Source organism: Podarcis melisellensis, assembly GCF_964234715.1.
Source record: "Podarcis melisellensis genome assembly, chromosome: 14".
Lineage (NCBI taxonomy): Eukaryota > Metazoa > Chordata > Lepidosauria > Squamata > Lacertidae > Podarcis > Podarcis melisellensis.
Genome location: NC_138546.1, coordinates 25,433,305 through 25,446,453, shown reverse-complemented (window position 1 = coordinate 25,446,453; position 13,149 = coordinate 25,433,305). Strand labels below are relative to the sequence as shown.

The window sequence follows — 13,149 nt, the reverse complement described above, 5'->3', positions numbered from 1 at the left end:
ACCCCGTCACGGGGATTCGAACCGCCGACCTTCTGATTGGCAAGCCCTAGGTTCTGTGGTTTAACCCACAGCACCACCCGCGTCCCTTAACAACAAAAGTATATGCTACTTAATGCCAGACGTATACAAAACAGGAAAACCAATGACACAATTAAAGACACAACAGAGGGCCTTCGCTGTGGTGGCCCCTCAGCTGTGGCATCCCCTCCCCATAGAGATGTGTCTGGCGCCTTCATTGTACAGCTTTTGGTGAAGGCTGGAGACACACCTCTGTACCCTGGCTTTTGACACGGGAGCAGCATTCGAAATTTGCCAGGCGCACTTGCAGCCAATTAAAGATGCCCAGGCACCATGATGGCGCCTGACCTGTCCACCACCTGGAGCTGTGTGCCTGGGGATCCTTGGATCTTGACTGTTTCCACACACCACATCCTGTAGAATTTCTACCTGTTATATTTTATCGGCAAAAGCAGAATAAATTTCAGGAACCAAAAAGTCGTATTGAAAAACACAACTTTTGAGCTGTGTCTCTGGCCCCCAAATGGCAACTAGGAATTCTGTTTTGGCGACTGTAACTCTGGTTTAAGAAGCCATTTAGCGCCTAGCCTATATGCGGTATCTGGAGGTGCATATTTATAACACTTACTTTATTCTTATGGATGTAATGTGTTTTAAATGGTTTTCGATGTTGTTCTTAATGCTGTAACCCATTCTGGGACCTTAGGGTGAAGGGTGGGTATTAAATGAATGAGCAATACAATTAAAATAAACAACAATCCCATGCAATAAAACAATCCACGACAACCTTTTATTTCATGGAAAGGGGGAGGCATGCCTCTGCGACAAGTGGGGAGGAGAAGAGCAGCAAGTGGGGGAGCCCCTGCAAGAGCCCCCAGAGAGACTTTGCTCATCAATTGCAGGGGAAGCAAGCTGTCGGCAGTGCCACTGACCGCCCCCAATCACAGGGTGCTTTGCTATTTACTCTTTGCTGTCCTCTCTAGGAGAGAGATCGCTATTATTCTGATTTTGCAGATAGAGAACCGAGGCCAAGGGTCACAGCCAGCTTTTAGCAGGACTCACTCCAAACCAACCCTGCACCTCAAATTTTGTCTTGGACTGCACAGCGAGGGCAAACTGGCTTTGAGCACCGAAAAGCAAGGACAAGACCCTCTACCATGAAACTACATTTTCCAGAGTTCTTTGCACAAGTTACTGCTGGGAGTAGCTCCGTACTTACCTTAATTTCTAAGGGAACATGCCAGACCTCAGCCATGCTTATAAGTCAGAATGACCCACCGCCATGACCCACCGCCTTTCCCCCTGATGGGGGGTGTGTGTGCCTAGGATGAGGAAATGGCAAGAGATGTCTCAGCTTGAGCCCTCCACTCCTTTACCTGCCCAATCATGATTTCCAGCTGCACATAGGAGAGCAGCGGCTGGAAAAGGGCAGCAGTCAAGGTAGCTTCAGAGAGAAGAGGGAACAGCAGGTTCCAGGAACAAACGCTCTGGGATTAAAGAGGCAAGAACAATGCTGCCCCCCCCCACAGGAGGGGGTGGGTACTCTCGACTGCAGGGGCTCACAGCTGCTGTGCTTGGATTTCTGCAACAGGCAAGGCCATTGTCAGAAATCCAGGCACCCTACAGAGGGCCAGGGGTGTGTGGAGAAGGCAGCTGCAAGTCCCTAGCCATGGAGAAGGCAGGATGAGTGCAGTCCCACCCTTTCAAAATATCCCCATTGCATTGACGCATCAATCACACCCCACAGAACCTCTGGCCTCCAAGCACCAACTTAAATGACACCTTAAACCTTAAAGTTTATTCTGAAAAGAACTACATATATACTCTGGGATGCTACTAGGAATTAAGCCAGGCTTCCACAATGTAGGCGTTGGATAATATTGGCTACATACATATTCATTTCACATGTAATTCTGTCTTACTATTTAATAAGTAACCAAACAAACCCCTGTGTCGCAAAGAAAATGTCAGCAATGTCTAGGCAACACAATGACCATCTTTATAGAATTCCTTCAAACCATAACAAGTACAAAATGAAATCTATAGTCCCAAAGTCTCTGAAAATCTTTAAATGAAGTGAGGTAACAGACTTTGTATGATGAAAGAGAAGCTGGAAAGCTTTGTGTATTCAGCAAATATGATGTCCAACACTTAACAGTTCCACTGTATTCTGCTCTGGTCAGACCTCACCTGGAGTACTGTGTCCAGTTCTGGGCACCACAGTTCAAGAAGGACACTGACAAACTGGAACGTGTCCAGAGGAGGGCAACCAAAATGGTCAAAGGCCTGGAAACGATGCCTTATGAGGAACGGCTAAGGGAGCTGGGCATGTTTAGCCTGGAGAAGAGGAGGTTAAGGGGTGATATGATAGCCATGTTCAAATATATAAAAGGATGTCACATAGAGGAGGGAGAAAGGTTGTTTTCTGCTGCTCCAGAGAAGCGGACACAGAGCAATGGATCCAAACTACAAGAAAGAAGATTCCACCTAAACATTAGTAAGAGCTTCCTGACAGTAAGAGCTGTTCGACAGTGGAATTTGCTGCCAAGGAGTGTGGTGGAGTCTCCTTCTTTGGAGGTCTTTAAGCAGAGGCTTGACAACCATATGTCAGGAGTGCTCTGATGGTGTTTCCTGCTTGGCAGGGGGTTGGACTCGATGGCCCTTGTGGTCTCTTCCAACTCTATGATTCTATGATTCTATGATTCCGGATATTGACTACTGTTTCATAGAATTCTTCGTCAGCGTGGTTGGAGGATATAGAATTGCTTCATAAACCCATCTTATTTTGATTGAATGTATGTAAATGAAAATATCAAATGCTGTGGAACAGTGCTCATGTAATAATGTAGTCACTGCTCATTATTACATTATAAGATGAGTTTATGAAGCAATTCTATTACTATTTAATAAACCATAGAATTGTAGGGTTGGAAAGGATGCTAAGGGTCGTCCAGTCAGTGGCGTAGGAAGGAGGGTGCAGTAGGTGCGGGCTGGCCCAGGAGTAATCACTGGGCGGGGGTGTGTGTGACAAAATGGCAAAAATATGTGTTTTTAAAATCAATTTTTAAAAATTGGGCTCACGACACTTTAAAAATAAATAAATAAATAACTCCCGCATCCCCCTTCCTACGTCACTGTGTCACTGGTAGCTAGGTGAGGACACTGGACACCACACCGCAGGGCCTGAGCCACGCATCTCTCCTGAGGGGGAGATGGCAGGTGGACAGCTTGCAAGCTCCTCACTACTTTTTCAAACAGTGTGGGGCTTGTGTCTGCCCACCGTCTCAGCCACCCTAGAGCTGAGGGGGAGGCTGCGGAGAGGCTCCACACAGCCCTGCCCACACTGAGCACCCAAGCTGCTAGCTACACCACTGCATCCAGTACAACCCCCTGCGATGCAGGAATAACAACTAAAGCATCCCTGACAGCTGGGCATCCAACTTCTGTTTACAGACCTCCAGCGCAGAAGGTTGTCTGCCATTTTCCTTCTCCTGTGACTTTGCATTGCACATCCAGGCCGCTCTCCAGACAGATGACCCCGTGTTTGTGCTTGGGAGCTGGCTCTATCCCATTAAATACATCCCCCAAAGCAGCCTTCCTAAACCTGGCCGCCTCCAGGTGTTCTAGGCTTCAACACCCACCATCCCTTGGAACCAGCACAGCTAGATGATGCTGAGCAAGTCGAGTGGGTGTCATAGTCCAAAACAGCTGGAAGGAGCCAGGTGGAGGATGTTGGGATACTGCCAGGGAGACAAAGGCCATCACTGCCTCCAGCCGGACTCCGGACGTCCATCGATCTCCCGTAGATACAGTATCAGCGATTAGCGACACCAGCTCCAGAAATAGATTGCCACATTCTTAGGCTGGTGCACACTCTGTCAGCAGAATTCACACAGCAAAAGTTGCACTCAGGAGGGTATCATTTGGAATGTTTATTCAGCGTTGGTCAGAACAAAGAACAAACATGACTGCCTGCCAGCGTGTTCTGGCCGCAGAGAGAGAGAAAACGAAAGCAATAGCAAACATAAACATCCTGTGAACAGGAAATACACAGACTCTGTGACTCACAAGCCTGCTCCCTTTTAAGGTGGAACGGAAATATCCTAACATCCTCCCCCTTTCCGTGTAACCTGTAGTACCTGTGGTTCAACCCAATTGCAACCTCTGTACGTAAACCTTAAGTTGTTCTCTGTTAACAACCTTAGACAACAGATCAGCAGGAATTTCATTTCCTGCCATGTAGGACACCTGAATCTGTCCTTTCTGAATACACTCTCTTGCACGATGTAGCTTAATCTGCAAGTACTTGGTTCTTTGCTTGCAACTCTCTGAGTTCAGCAAAGCCAAACAGGATCTATTGTCTTGATACACTTGTATAGGACATTTCACAGAAACTCCGATGTCCTTAAACAGTTGCATCAACCATTCACAATCCATGAGTGAAAATGACAGAGCATTGAGTTCTGCTTCACAGGAACTTAGGCTTTCAGAAGTATCTACTCGGCCAAAGGATGCAGGACGAGATGGGCCCAGCAGGCTGTTCTTATGTTGCTATACCACCACTGCCAGTCTTACAGGTACAACCTCTGAGACTAGGAGAAAAAATGTGTCTGGGGATTTTTCTCCTTCAGACTGCAATTCTTCCAAATCTTCCACGAGTCCCTCCTTTAGATGCTCTCCTGCTCACCTGAGTAAACCAGTCAGCAGCAGCTGTCGAGACTGCACCAGCTCCAACAGAAATCCCAGCAGTGACAGAGAAAGAGTGACTATCCAATCACCTGGAGACAGCTTTTACCAACCTGGTGCCCTCCAGCTGTTTCAAACTACAACTCCCAACAGCCCCAGTTAGTCCAGGTGGATGATGCTGGGGCTGCCAGCAACTGTAGTACAAAACATCTGGAGGGCACCAAGTTGACGAAGACAGCATCAGAGGCAGGCCTTCCTGGTGCCTCTTGACCAGGCCTGGTTTCAGCCCCCTGGCCCTCCCTTTAAAAATGCACACACACCCCCGCCCAGCAATGGTGGGAGACTGGGTCAGGGAGCATCACTCCAGGCCAATATGGGAAATGCTTATGTCACTGTTAAGTAGCTTCTCATGAAATATCTCAAAGTGATGTTGGTTGGCAGCTGTCTTGGGAAACAGAGGAGTGCATCTTTTGGGGGGAAGTCAACTTGTTGAAAGGTTGCAGTGCCTGAGACCAATATGGGAGAGACATGTTTTGTTGCAGCTGGGGCAGATGAAGGCATCCAGTTGTGCTGCTGCAGATGCACCACGGCATGTCTTCTCTCTGTGCTCCTCTCAGGGGCCATTCCTCCTCTGGTCACTGCTGTAGATACATGACCTAACTGCCCGTTTCCAGGCACTGCTATGATCTGCAAGGGATTCCCACAGGGCAGGGCTGAAGTTGCCAGCCTCCATGTCATGTTTGCAGACATCTTTGTAATGCAGAGATGGTCTGCCAACGGGTGGCATCCCTGAGGCCAGGGCCCAGTAGAGCAAGACCTAACAATCAGTCATTAAAAGTGTGCACCAGTGAGGGTCCTGCTGCTGTTTGCTGCCACCAAGGGGAGCACTTTCGCATCTTGGTAGAAAATGAGGAACGATGCCAGGATTTGAGTAGAGGGACCCAGGCAGCTTCCTTCTGTCCAGGCAGACCCAGGGCTCCATCACAGCCAGCATGGTGTAGTGGTTAGGGTCTCGGGCTTGGACTCAGGAGAGATCAGGGTTCAGGGTTCAAATCCCCACTCAGCTAGGAGGCTCACTGGATGTGACCCCCCAGCCACTGCCTCTCAGCCTAACCCACCTCACAGGGCTGTTGTGGGAATTGAACAGAGAGGGGTGGTGCACAGACACCACCTTCCGTTTCTTGGAGATAAAGAAGGGATATAAACGTAATAATAATAATAAATAATAATAACAGTAATAATAATATAGTATGGGATAGCCAGGGGGCAGGGGGGCAGCTGCCCCCTCTAAATCAAGTAAATAAACAAAAATACTTAACTAAATGACCAGTTGTATCACAGATAACTTGGTTCTGCCCCCCCCCCATCCTAAAATAAATCCTGGCTATGCCCATGCTATATTATTATTATTATTATTATTATTATTATTATTATTATTATTATTATTATTATTATTATTATTATTATTATCCGTCTGACAGGCAGCGGCTCCCTAGGGCTGCAGGCGGGCCAAACGGAAACATGATTGTTAGCGAGGGTCTCTGGAGCCCCCGGGGGCTACCCTCACGCTGTGCTGAGAAGCGGAGGAGCAGCAGAGAAATGAGGCGACGGCCCGCAAGCGGAGCTGACTCCGACGGGGCGGACACGGCACTCTGCATCTCAAAGGCTCCGCCAGGACGATTAGCAAGTCCCTGCGCAAGGAAGGTGGGTTCATTAGGGGGCGGGGGAAGAGGCTCAAGCAGCCGCCAGGCAGTCGCCAGCAGGGGCGGGGTGCCGGGGTGAGCAGGACTCGAGAGCTCACGCAAATCCTGACACGCGGCGGCAGCAGAAGCACATGCCGCGCACGTCCAGCCCGCCCCGTCGAGTGTGGCTGCTGCTGCCGGGCCTTTGTTATGTACGGTGAGGCGAGGGGCGCCATCGGGCCGCCCTCCTGTCTCCCTCCGACTGGGGCCTGGCTTCTCTTCCCTCACCGCAGAGCAGAGCCCCCACCCCCATGCCTCCCATTCCTGCCCAGGATTGTGTTCATACGTGCAGCTTCTCTGGTTCTTGCAAGTCCCAGGAAGCCGAGGGGCTTGGTTTGCTGTCTTGTTTACAGACTGTTGTATTGATTTTGTACTGTTCTAATCTGTTCCGAGACATCTGGGGAAAAGCTGGTGATAAATATGCTAAATCTAAAGCGGATTTTATGTTTTGAGGGTTTTACAGAAGGGAAATAACGGGACTCCTCCTGGCTGAAATTAATAAATTCTGACTGTAAAAACTTTCCCTCTAGGTCTGGGGTGACCCTGGCAGGGGCACTGGGTTTGGAGGGGCAGAAACAGGCCTTAATTAACCCATTAACCCCCACTCGCAAGGCCTCACCCAACTGCCTTTGCCTTACTGCATAGGGTGTTTTTTTCATTCACAGGATCTGTATATTGCTTTTCACTGTTAAATATTCTCTAATCAGTTTGCAGAATTAAGAGTTGGAACCAATTAAATAAACCTCTAATAAACAAATAGGTTAAATTGGGATTGTTTATTTACAGTCATTTGTATCACACATGTTCTCTCTGGGTAAAAGCTACAATCAGAGGAGCTACAAAATATTTAAAACATCAATTAATATAATAAGTATTGAAACAATATCATTATTAGAGACTCACAACAAATCAGGTGGAAAAAGCAGTAAAAAGAACAGCTCAAACATATGTTTGCAACAGGAGCGGGAAACCTGATTTTAAGAAATTGTATTAAAGCAATTCAGTTTGATTTGTAATAATTTAGAAAATTAATAAAAATAAATGGGGGAAAACAGCTCAAGAAACATCCATAAAATAACGCCCTCAAACACCTTCACCTCCCTCTAAAAAGGAAGCAAAAGAAGAGGGAGGGGCCTCTCCAGGGTCTTGGGGGGTGAACTATAAGGAAGGCCCTGTTAATCTAGATTAGAAAGCAGCACAACTTCATGGTAGATCTCAGAGTTGGGTGGGGTAGAGACATCAGGTGGAAGACCAATTAAGGCTTCAGACAAGAGTCTTGCTGGACCTGGGAAGGAACTGGCAACCTGGGCAAAGGCTTTAGAATATGCAAAGTAAGTTTGCCACCACCTTATTAGCTGTGATTCCTGCATTTCAGAGCATTGGACTAGATGACCCTTGGCTTCCTTTGAATGCTACAATTCTATGATTGTATTATTCTACCCATCAGTAGCCTCGCTATGTTCAGTACCAGGTTCCAGATGAAGCTTCCAGACCTTCAAGGGCATCATGGCCCATCACTTTGCCGCCATGTCATTGAGAAATTGCCAAGGAACGGATAACTGACTACATGGGCTTCCATCTTCCAGCAATGCAGCCAGACCAACCCCTAAAAGTGGACTAACAGACCCCAGGCCACATCCATTTCTGCCTAGGAGTCCAGAGAGTCATAGGAATTTCCAGGCCACACAGTCCCCCAGATAGCCAGTGAGCCTAGTTGGCCCAGCCTACTCCACTCAAGATTTAGTCTACATTTATTCACCTCCGTCTAGTTCAGGGGTCAGCCAACTTTTTCAGCAGGGGACCGGTCCACTCAGACCTTCTGGGGGGCCAGGCTATATTGGGGGTGGGGCGGGAAATGAACAAATTCCTGTGCTCCACAAATAACCCAGAGATGCATTTTAAATAAAAGGACACATTCTACTCATGTAAAAACATGCTGATTCCCGGACCGTCCATTGGCTGGATTTAGAAGGCGATTGGGCCGGATCTGGCCCCCGGGCCTTAGTTTTCCTATCCATGGGACTCTAGTTCACCACTGGTCTCACATACAGAGAAGCCACTACCACTTCTCTTGGAGAACAGAGCAGGGTGCCACCAGCAGATTCACAACACAACACTTCCTGACCCCAGATAGCCTTGCCCGCAAGTGTCATGGAGATGTGGACTTGTGACAAAACAGATTCATGCATTGGAGGGGTTGAACTAGATGACCCCTAGAGTCCCTTCCATCTCTCAATCTGGTCTCTCTTCTGGTCTTAATTTTTTTTAACCCTTTCCACGTTGGTGGCAATCACTGCCTCTTGTGGGAGCCATGCCAGTGAATCTTCCTTTTGTCTATCACAGTAGGGATTAGGGCAAAGTTTGTTCACAACTGCTACAACCTTGCCAGCTGCTCTTAGACTTCCAAAGCAACATGGAGGGAGGGAAGGCAGGGGCAGCTGGCAGAAGAGCTTAATTGGCACCCCATGGGTCATTGCTTCCTAGAAGGTCCTTGACTCTAGGGAAGAAAGAGTCTTTCAGTTTGGGAGGGGTCTTTCTGCTCCAGAGCACTTCTTGCCATGGTGATGTCCCCACTGGACTCCTGAGCTTCCAGATGCCAGTCAGGCCAGTTGGCACAGGGCAGGTGAAGGGGTGTGAAGGTCAGCCTTGAGATGCCGGCGGAAGGAAGCCCTCCAGGAAAGCCACCAGCTCATCGGGGAGAATCTGGAAAGAGAGGCAAGAGAGAGAGAGAGCAATGTAGGGGTCAGCATCAGTCAAGGGCAAGTGGTCAGGGAGGGGGCAGAATGAGCGCTCTGCTCTTGGCTGTCCCCTGCTTTGCCTTATGCTCAGCTGCCGAACAGGAAACTGAACATCTGAATTAGACCCACTGGTCCATCTAGCTCAGTATTGCCTGCACTGACTGGCAGCAGCTCTCCAGGGTTTCAGGCAAGGGTTTCTCTCCCAGCCCTATCTGGAAATCCCATCGGGACTGAACTTGGGACCTTTTGCATGCTTAGCTCTGAGCTGCGACGGTCCTTCCCGCTTTAAGGCTTCCCTTGAACCTGCCCAGGGGAGCAGAGAATAGCCGGAGTCGGAAGGGCCGTTTGCAGCTGGAGGAGGTCCAGAGCTGCATGCAAAAGGCCACATGCTCAAGGCGCTGCCAGTCCGCGCTGGACGGAGCTTGCTGCCCAGGTGTGGCTCGAGGGACTTACCTGCGAGGAAAGATCCAGCTCCGCGAGCTCCGCAGTCCAGGGCGGCTCTGTTCGCCCGCCTCCGTCGGTGGAGGACTCGGCAGGGGCCCCGATTCCGGAGCAGGACGGAGAACCCAGCAGCCAGGGGGCCGACGGCGAGGCAGGGGAGCTGCAGCAGGAGGAGGAGGCGTCGAGGGGGTCATGCTGGAGGCCGCGAGACCAAGCTAGGGGATCGGGCGCCGTCGGGGGGCGTCGGGCACCGCGGGCCAGCGCCTCTTCGCTGAGACCCAGCTGCTCCGAGAGGTGCGCGATGTAGCGGCTGGCCAGGCGGAGCGTCTCGATCTTGGTCAGGCTCTGCCCGGCAGGCGCCACCGAGGCCGGCAGGTAGAGGCGCAGCGTGTGCAGGGCCTGGGCCAGGCGCCGCATGCGGTGCTTTTCGCGCTGGCTGGCGCTCTGGCGCTGCCCCAAGCCTAGCCGGGCCCGACGGCCGCTGCTGCTGCTGCCGCCTTTTCTGGCCCCGAGGCCCGCGCTGCTCCAGGGGCAGGGCGAGGGCGAGAAGCCGCAGGAGTCCGGAGAAGAGGCCGGGGAGGCGCTGCTGGAGCCGTCGGGCCAGCCCCACGTCGAGTGCTGGGGCTGAGGTTGAGGCTGGGCGGCCCAGAAGGAGGGCAGCTCCAGAGCTGGGCTCCCGAGTGGGGCAGTGGGATAGCCGTGGGCCATGGCTGCAGCCGAGCTGGCTCTGGGAGGACGCCGAGGCGGCCGCCGGCCTTTATGCCGGCCCGAAGGTGTGAACTGGCACCTCCGCGAAGCCCAGCGGCGCATCAAAGCCGGGCTCTTTGAAGGGGGGGAGTACCACTCCGGCCGAGGGGGATCCTCTTTGGGGACGCCCCTTCCCTTCTCTAAGAGACCCTAATCCACCCTCAACAAGTTTCAGGAGAAAAGCGATTATTTTTTTCACGCAGTGCCTAATTAAAACTGTGGAACTACCTTGTGGCCCTTGTGACCACCAACTTTCGTGGCTTTAAAAGAATAATAGAATCATAGAATTGCAGAGTTGGAAGGGACCCCAAGGGTCATCTAGTCCAACCCTCTGCAATGCGGGTATTTCAGTTAAAGCATCCATGACAGATGGCCATCCAACCTCTGCTTAAAAACCTCCAAGGAAGGAGAGTCCACAACCTCCTGAGGGAGTCGGTTCCACCGTGGAACAACTCTTACCAACAGAAAGTTATTCCTGATGTTTCGTTGGAATCTCCTTTCTTGTGACTTGAATCCATTGGTTTTCGTCCTAGCCTCCGGGGCAGACTTGCTCCATCTCCCACGTGACAGCCCTTGAGATATATTTGAAGATGGAACTGGATTTGCCGGAAGCCACTGGAGGGAAATGTGTTCTTGTGCTCCGCTCCTGCTAGTTGGCTTCCCGTAATAGGAGTCCGGCTGCCCACTGTGAGAACAGGACACTCTACTAAATGGGCCTTGCTTCTTATGGGGGGTGAATGGGGCGCCTCAACTTGGGCAGGTGGGGTGAGACATGAGTCTGACTGACAGGGAACAAAGGAAACCTCATTGGCATTGGAAGGGGCTCCCAGGTGCCAAAGCAGCACCCAAGGGCAGCAGGTGCCACATGCAAAGGCGGGCATCAGGGTTTGCAGCAGCCCCCTGCCCCGCCACAGGCCAGGGACAAAATGGAGCCCCTCCTCAGCCAAAGGAGGACTAGATCTGCCTCCCTCTATCTGGTGCCCTCCAGAGTTTTTGGACTACTACTCACATCAGCTGGAGGGCGCCAGGTTGGGGAATCCCAGGCTTGGTCCAAGGACTGATAGTCACATGGTTTGTGCTCCCTGCCCCTAAGGAGTGTGATGCAAAGCAAGTTTCTCTCCTAACTAGTCACTCTTTGGCGCATGTGATTTAGCCTTTCCTTTTTCAGGGTACAGTCAGCATAAGCATCATTTGCCCTTCCAACACCCATGCAAGGTAGGCCTCCCAGTGATCTGTATGGCTCTTTGTGCATGGCACACACTAGGCCCCCAAGTCACTTATGTTCTGTTGTGGCTGGAAAATGCCTCCAGTGCCAGGAACCTGCACAGTATCTAATCCAGCCTGAGGGCCTCAGCTTGACAGTGCCAGGAGGGATTCCCCTCCAGAAGCCCCTCTTTGCTCACTGGGAGGACCTACCAGCCACTTGCACAGGGACTTCTCTGTAGTAGCCCCAACCACCTCTGCATATATAGAATGCTCTCCCCCAAAGAGGCCCAAACTTGCCATTATTTTGCCATCAAGCAAATACATCTTTTGTGTTCTTGGGCAACACCAACAATATTTGGATATATTGTACAATCTGTTTCTAATCTGTTTTTGTCATTTTATTATTGTATTTTCACCTTGGTTGTAAATCAGTTCAGGACTTCTTTATTGGGGAATGGCATACCGATTTGCCAAACCAGAATCAGCCCTGACCTCAAGAATCAGGCCTCTTCTTATCCAGCGTACAGTTTCCCAGGCTGGAGACCTGGCACCACCAGGGAGGCCAGGGAGAGGCCTGAGGAATGTGCCCAGCAGGCCAGTCACACCCTCCCTCTAATAAACTTTGGGTCCCCTCCTCTGCCAGCCAGCGTAGGAGCAGAAGGATGCCTGCTGGTTGCCCAGCTCACAGGGTAAAAAGGTTTGCCACTGGCATATGGGCACATGCACTCACTCAACCCAAATCTTGAGGGGCACCAGGAGGTAGCAAAGCAGCCTCTAGCATACCCAAGGGTTCAAACTTCAGGTGGCAAAAGGGAGAGAGAGAGAGCTGGAGTCTCCTTCCTCAAGGTTGTTGACTTGTTAGGAGTTTCCTTCAGTTTAGTATCAGTTATTGCATAGTATTCATCCCCAACCCAGATGGATGGATGCAGCTTGTTAGGAGGATGCGGAATGAAACTTACTGACCTCTCTGTGGAGCGAGATCTCATGATAATAGTGGCCATCAAGCTCCTCTGGGTGTGAGCCAGAGTGCGGGTGTCTGCAATACCCCAGATGTGAAGTAGGGTGGGCCCCTGGATCTATGAAGATTGAGCCTTGAGTCCAAACAGTGTGGTGTAGTGATTAGAGAACTGAACTAGGACCCGGGAGACCAGGGTTCAAATCCCTAGTCAGCCGTGAAACTCACTGGGTGACCCTGGGCCAGCCACTGTCTCTCTCCACCTAACCTGCCTTGCAGGGTTGTTGTGTGGATTAAACAAGTAGAGGGAGAACCATGTACACCATCTTGAGCTGCTTGGGGAAAAGTTGGGATAAAAACACAGTAAAAAAACCTGTTGGAAATAGATGCATCTAGAGCAATGTGGGAGATTTGTGCACTAATTTTTATTTCTTTGTTAGGCACAATCTTATCTCTTGTTTAGATGTAAGCTGTTAAATTAGGTTGGTTTATTTGTATTGTTTTATGCAAACTTGTGTGGATTGATATATATATATATATATATATATATATATATATATATAGTTGATGTCATTCCTAATTTTTGCTAATCCATCTATTGAACGGCTATACTTGT

The 13,149-nt window shown here is 50.2% G+C and overlaps 1 protein-coding gene across 1 annotated transcript; it reads right to left on the bottom strand.

Annotated features, from left to right (window-relative positions):
- Positions 1-8,716: 8,716 nt before the first annotated feature.
- LOC309356712 (uncharacterized protein) lies at positions 8,717-10,359 on the bottom strand. Its single transcript, XM_081888313.1, has 2 exons — positions 9,638-10,359; positions 8,717-9,149 (listed from the first exon to the last, which is right to left on the bottom strand). Exons 1-2 carry the CDS (start codon positions 10,331-10,333, stop codon positions 9,087-9,089), a joined length of 759 nt encoding a protein of 252 aa, XP_081744439.1. The 5' UTR covers positions 10,334-10,359; the 3' UTR covers positions 8,717-9,086.
- Between the last annotated feature and the right edge of the window lie 2,790 nt (positions 10,360-13,149).

Coding starts and splice junctions, on each gene's coding strand:
- LOC309356712 (XM_081888313.1), bottom strand. CDS start 10,333: ATGGCCCACGGCTATCCCACTGCCCCACTCGGGAGCCCAGCTCTGGAG. Junction 9,150..9,637: donor AGCTGGATCTTTCCTCGCAG/GTAAGTCCCTCG, acceptor CTCTCTTTCCAG/ATTCTCCCCGATGAGCTGGT.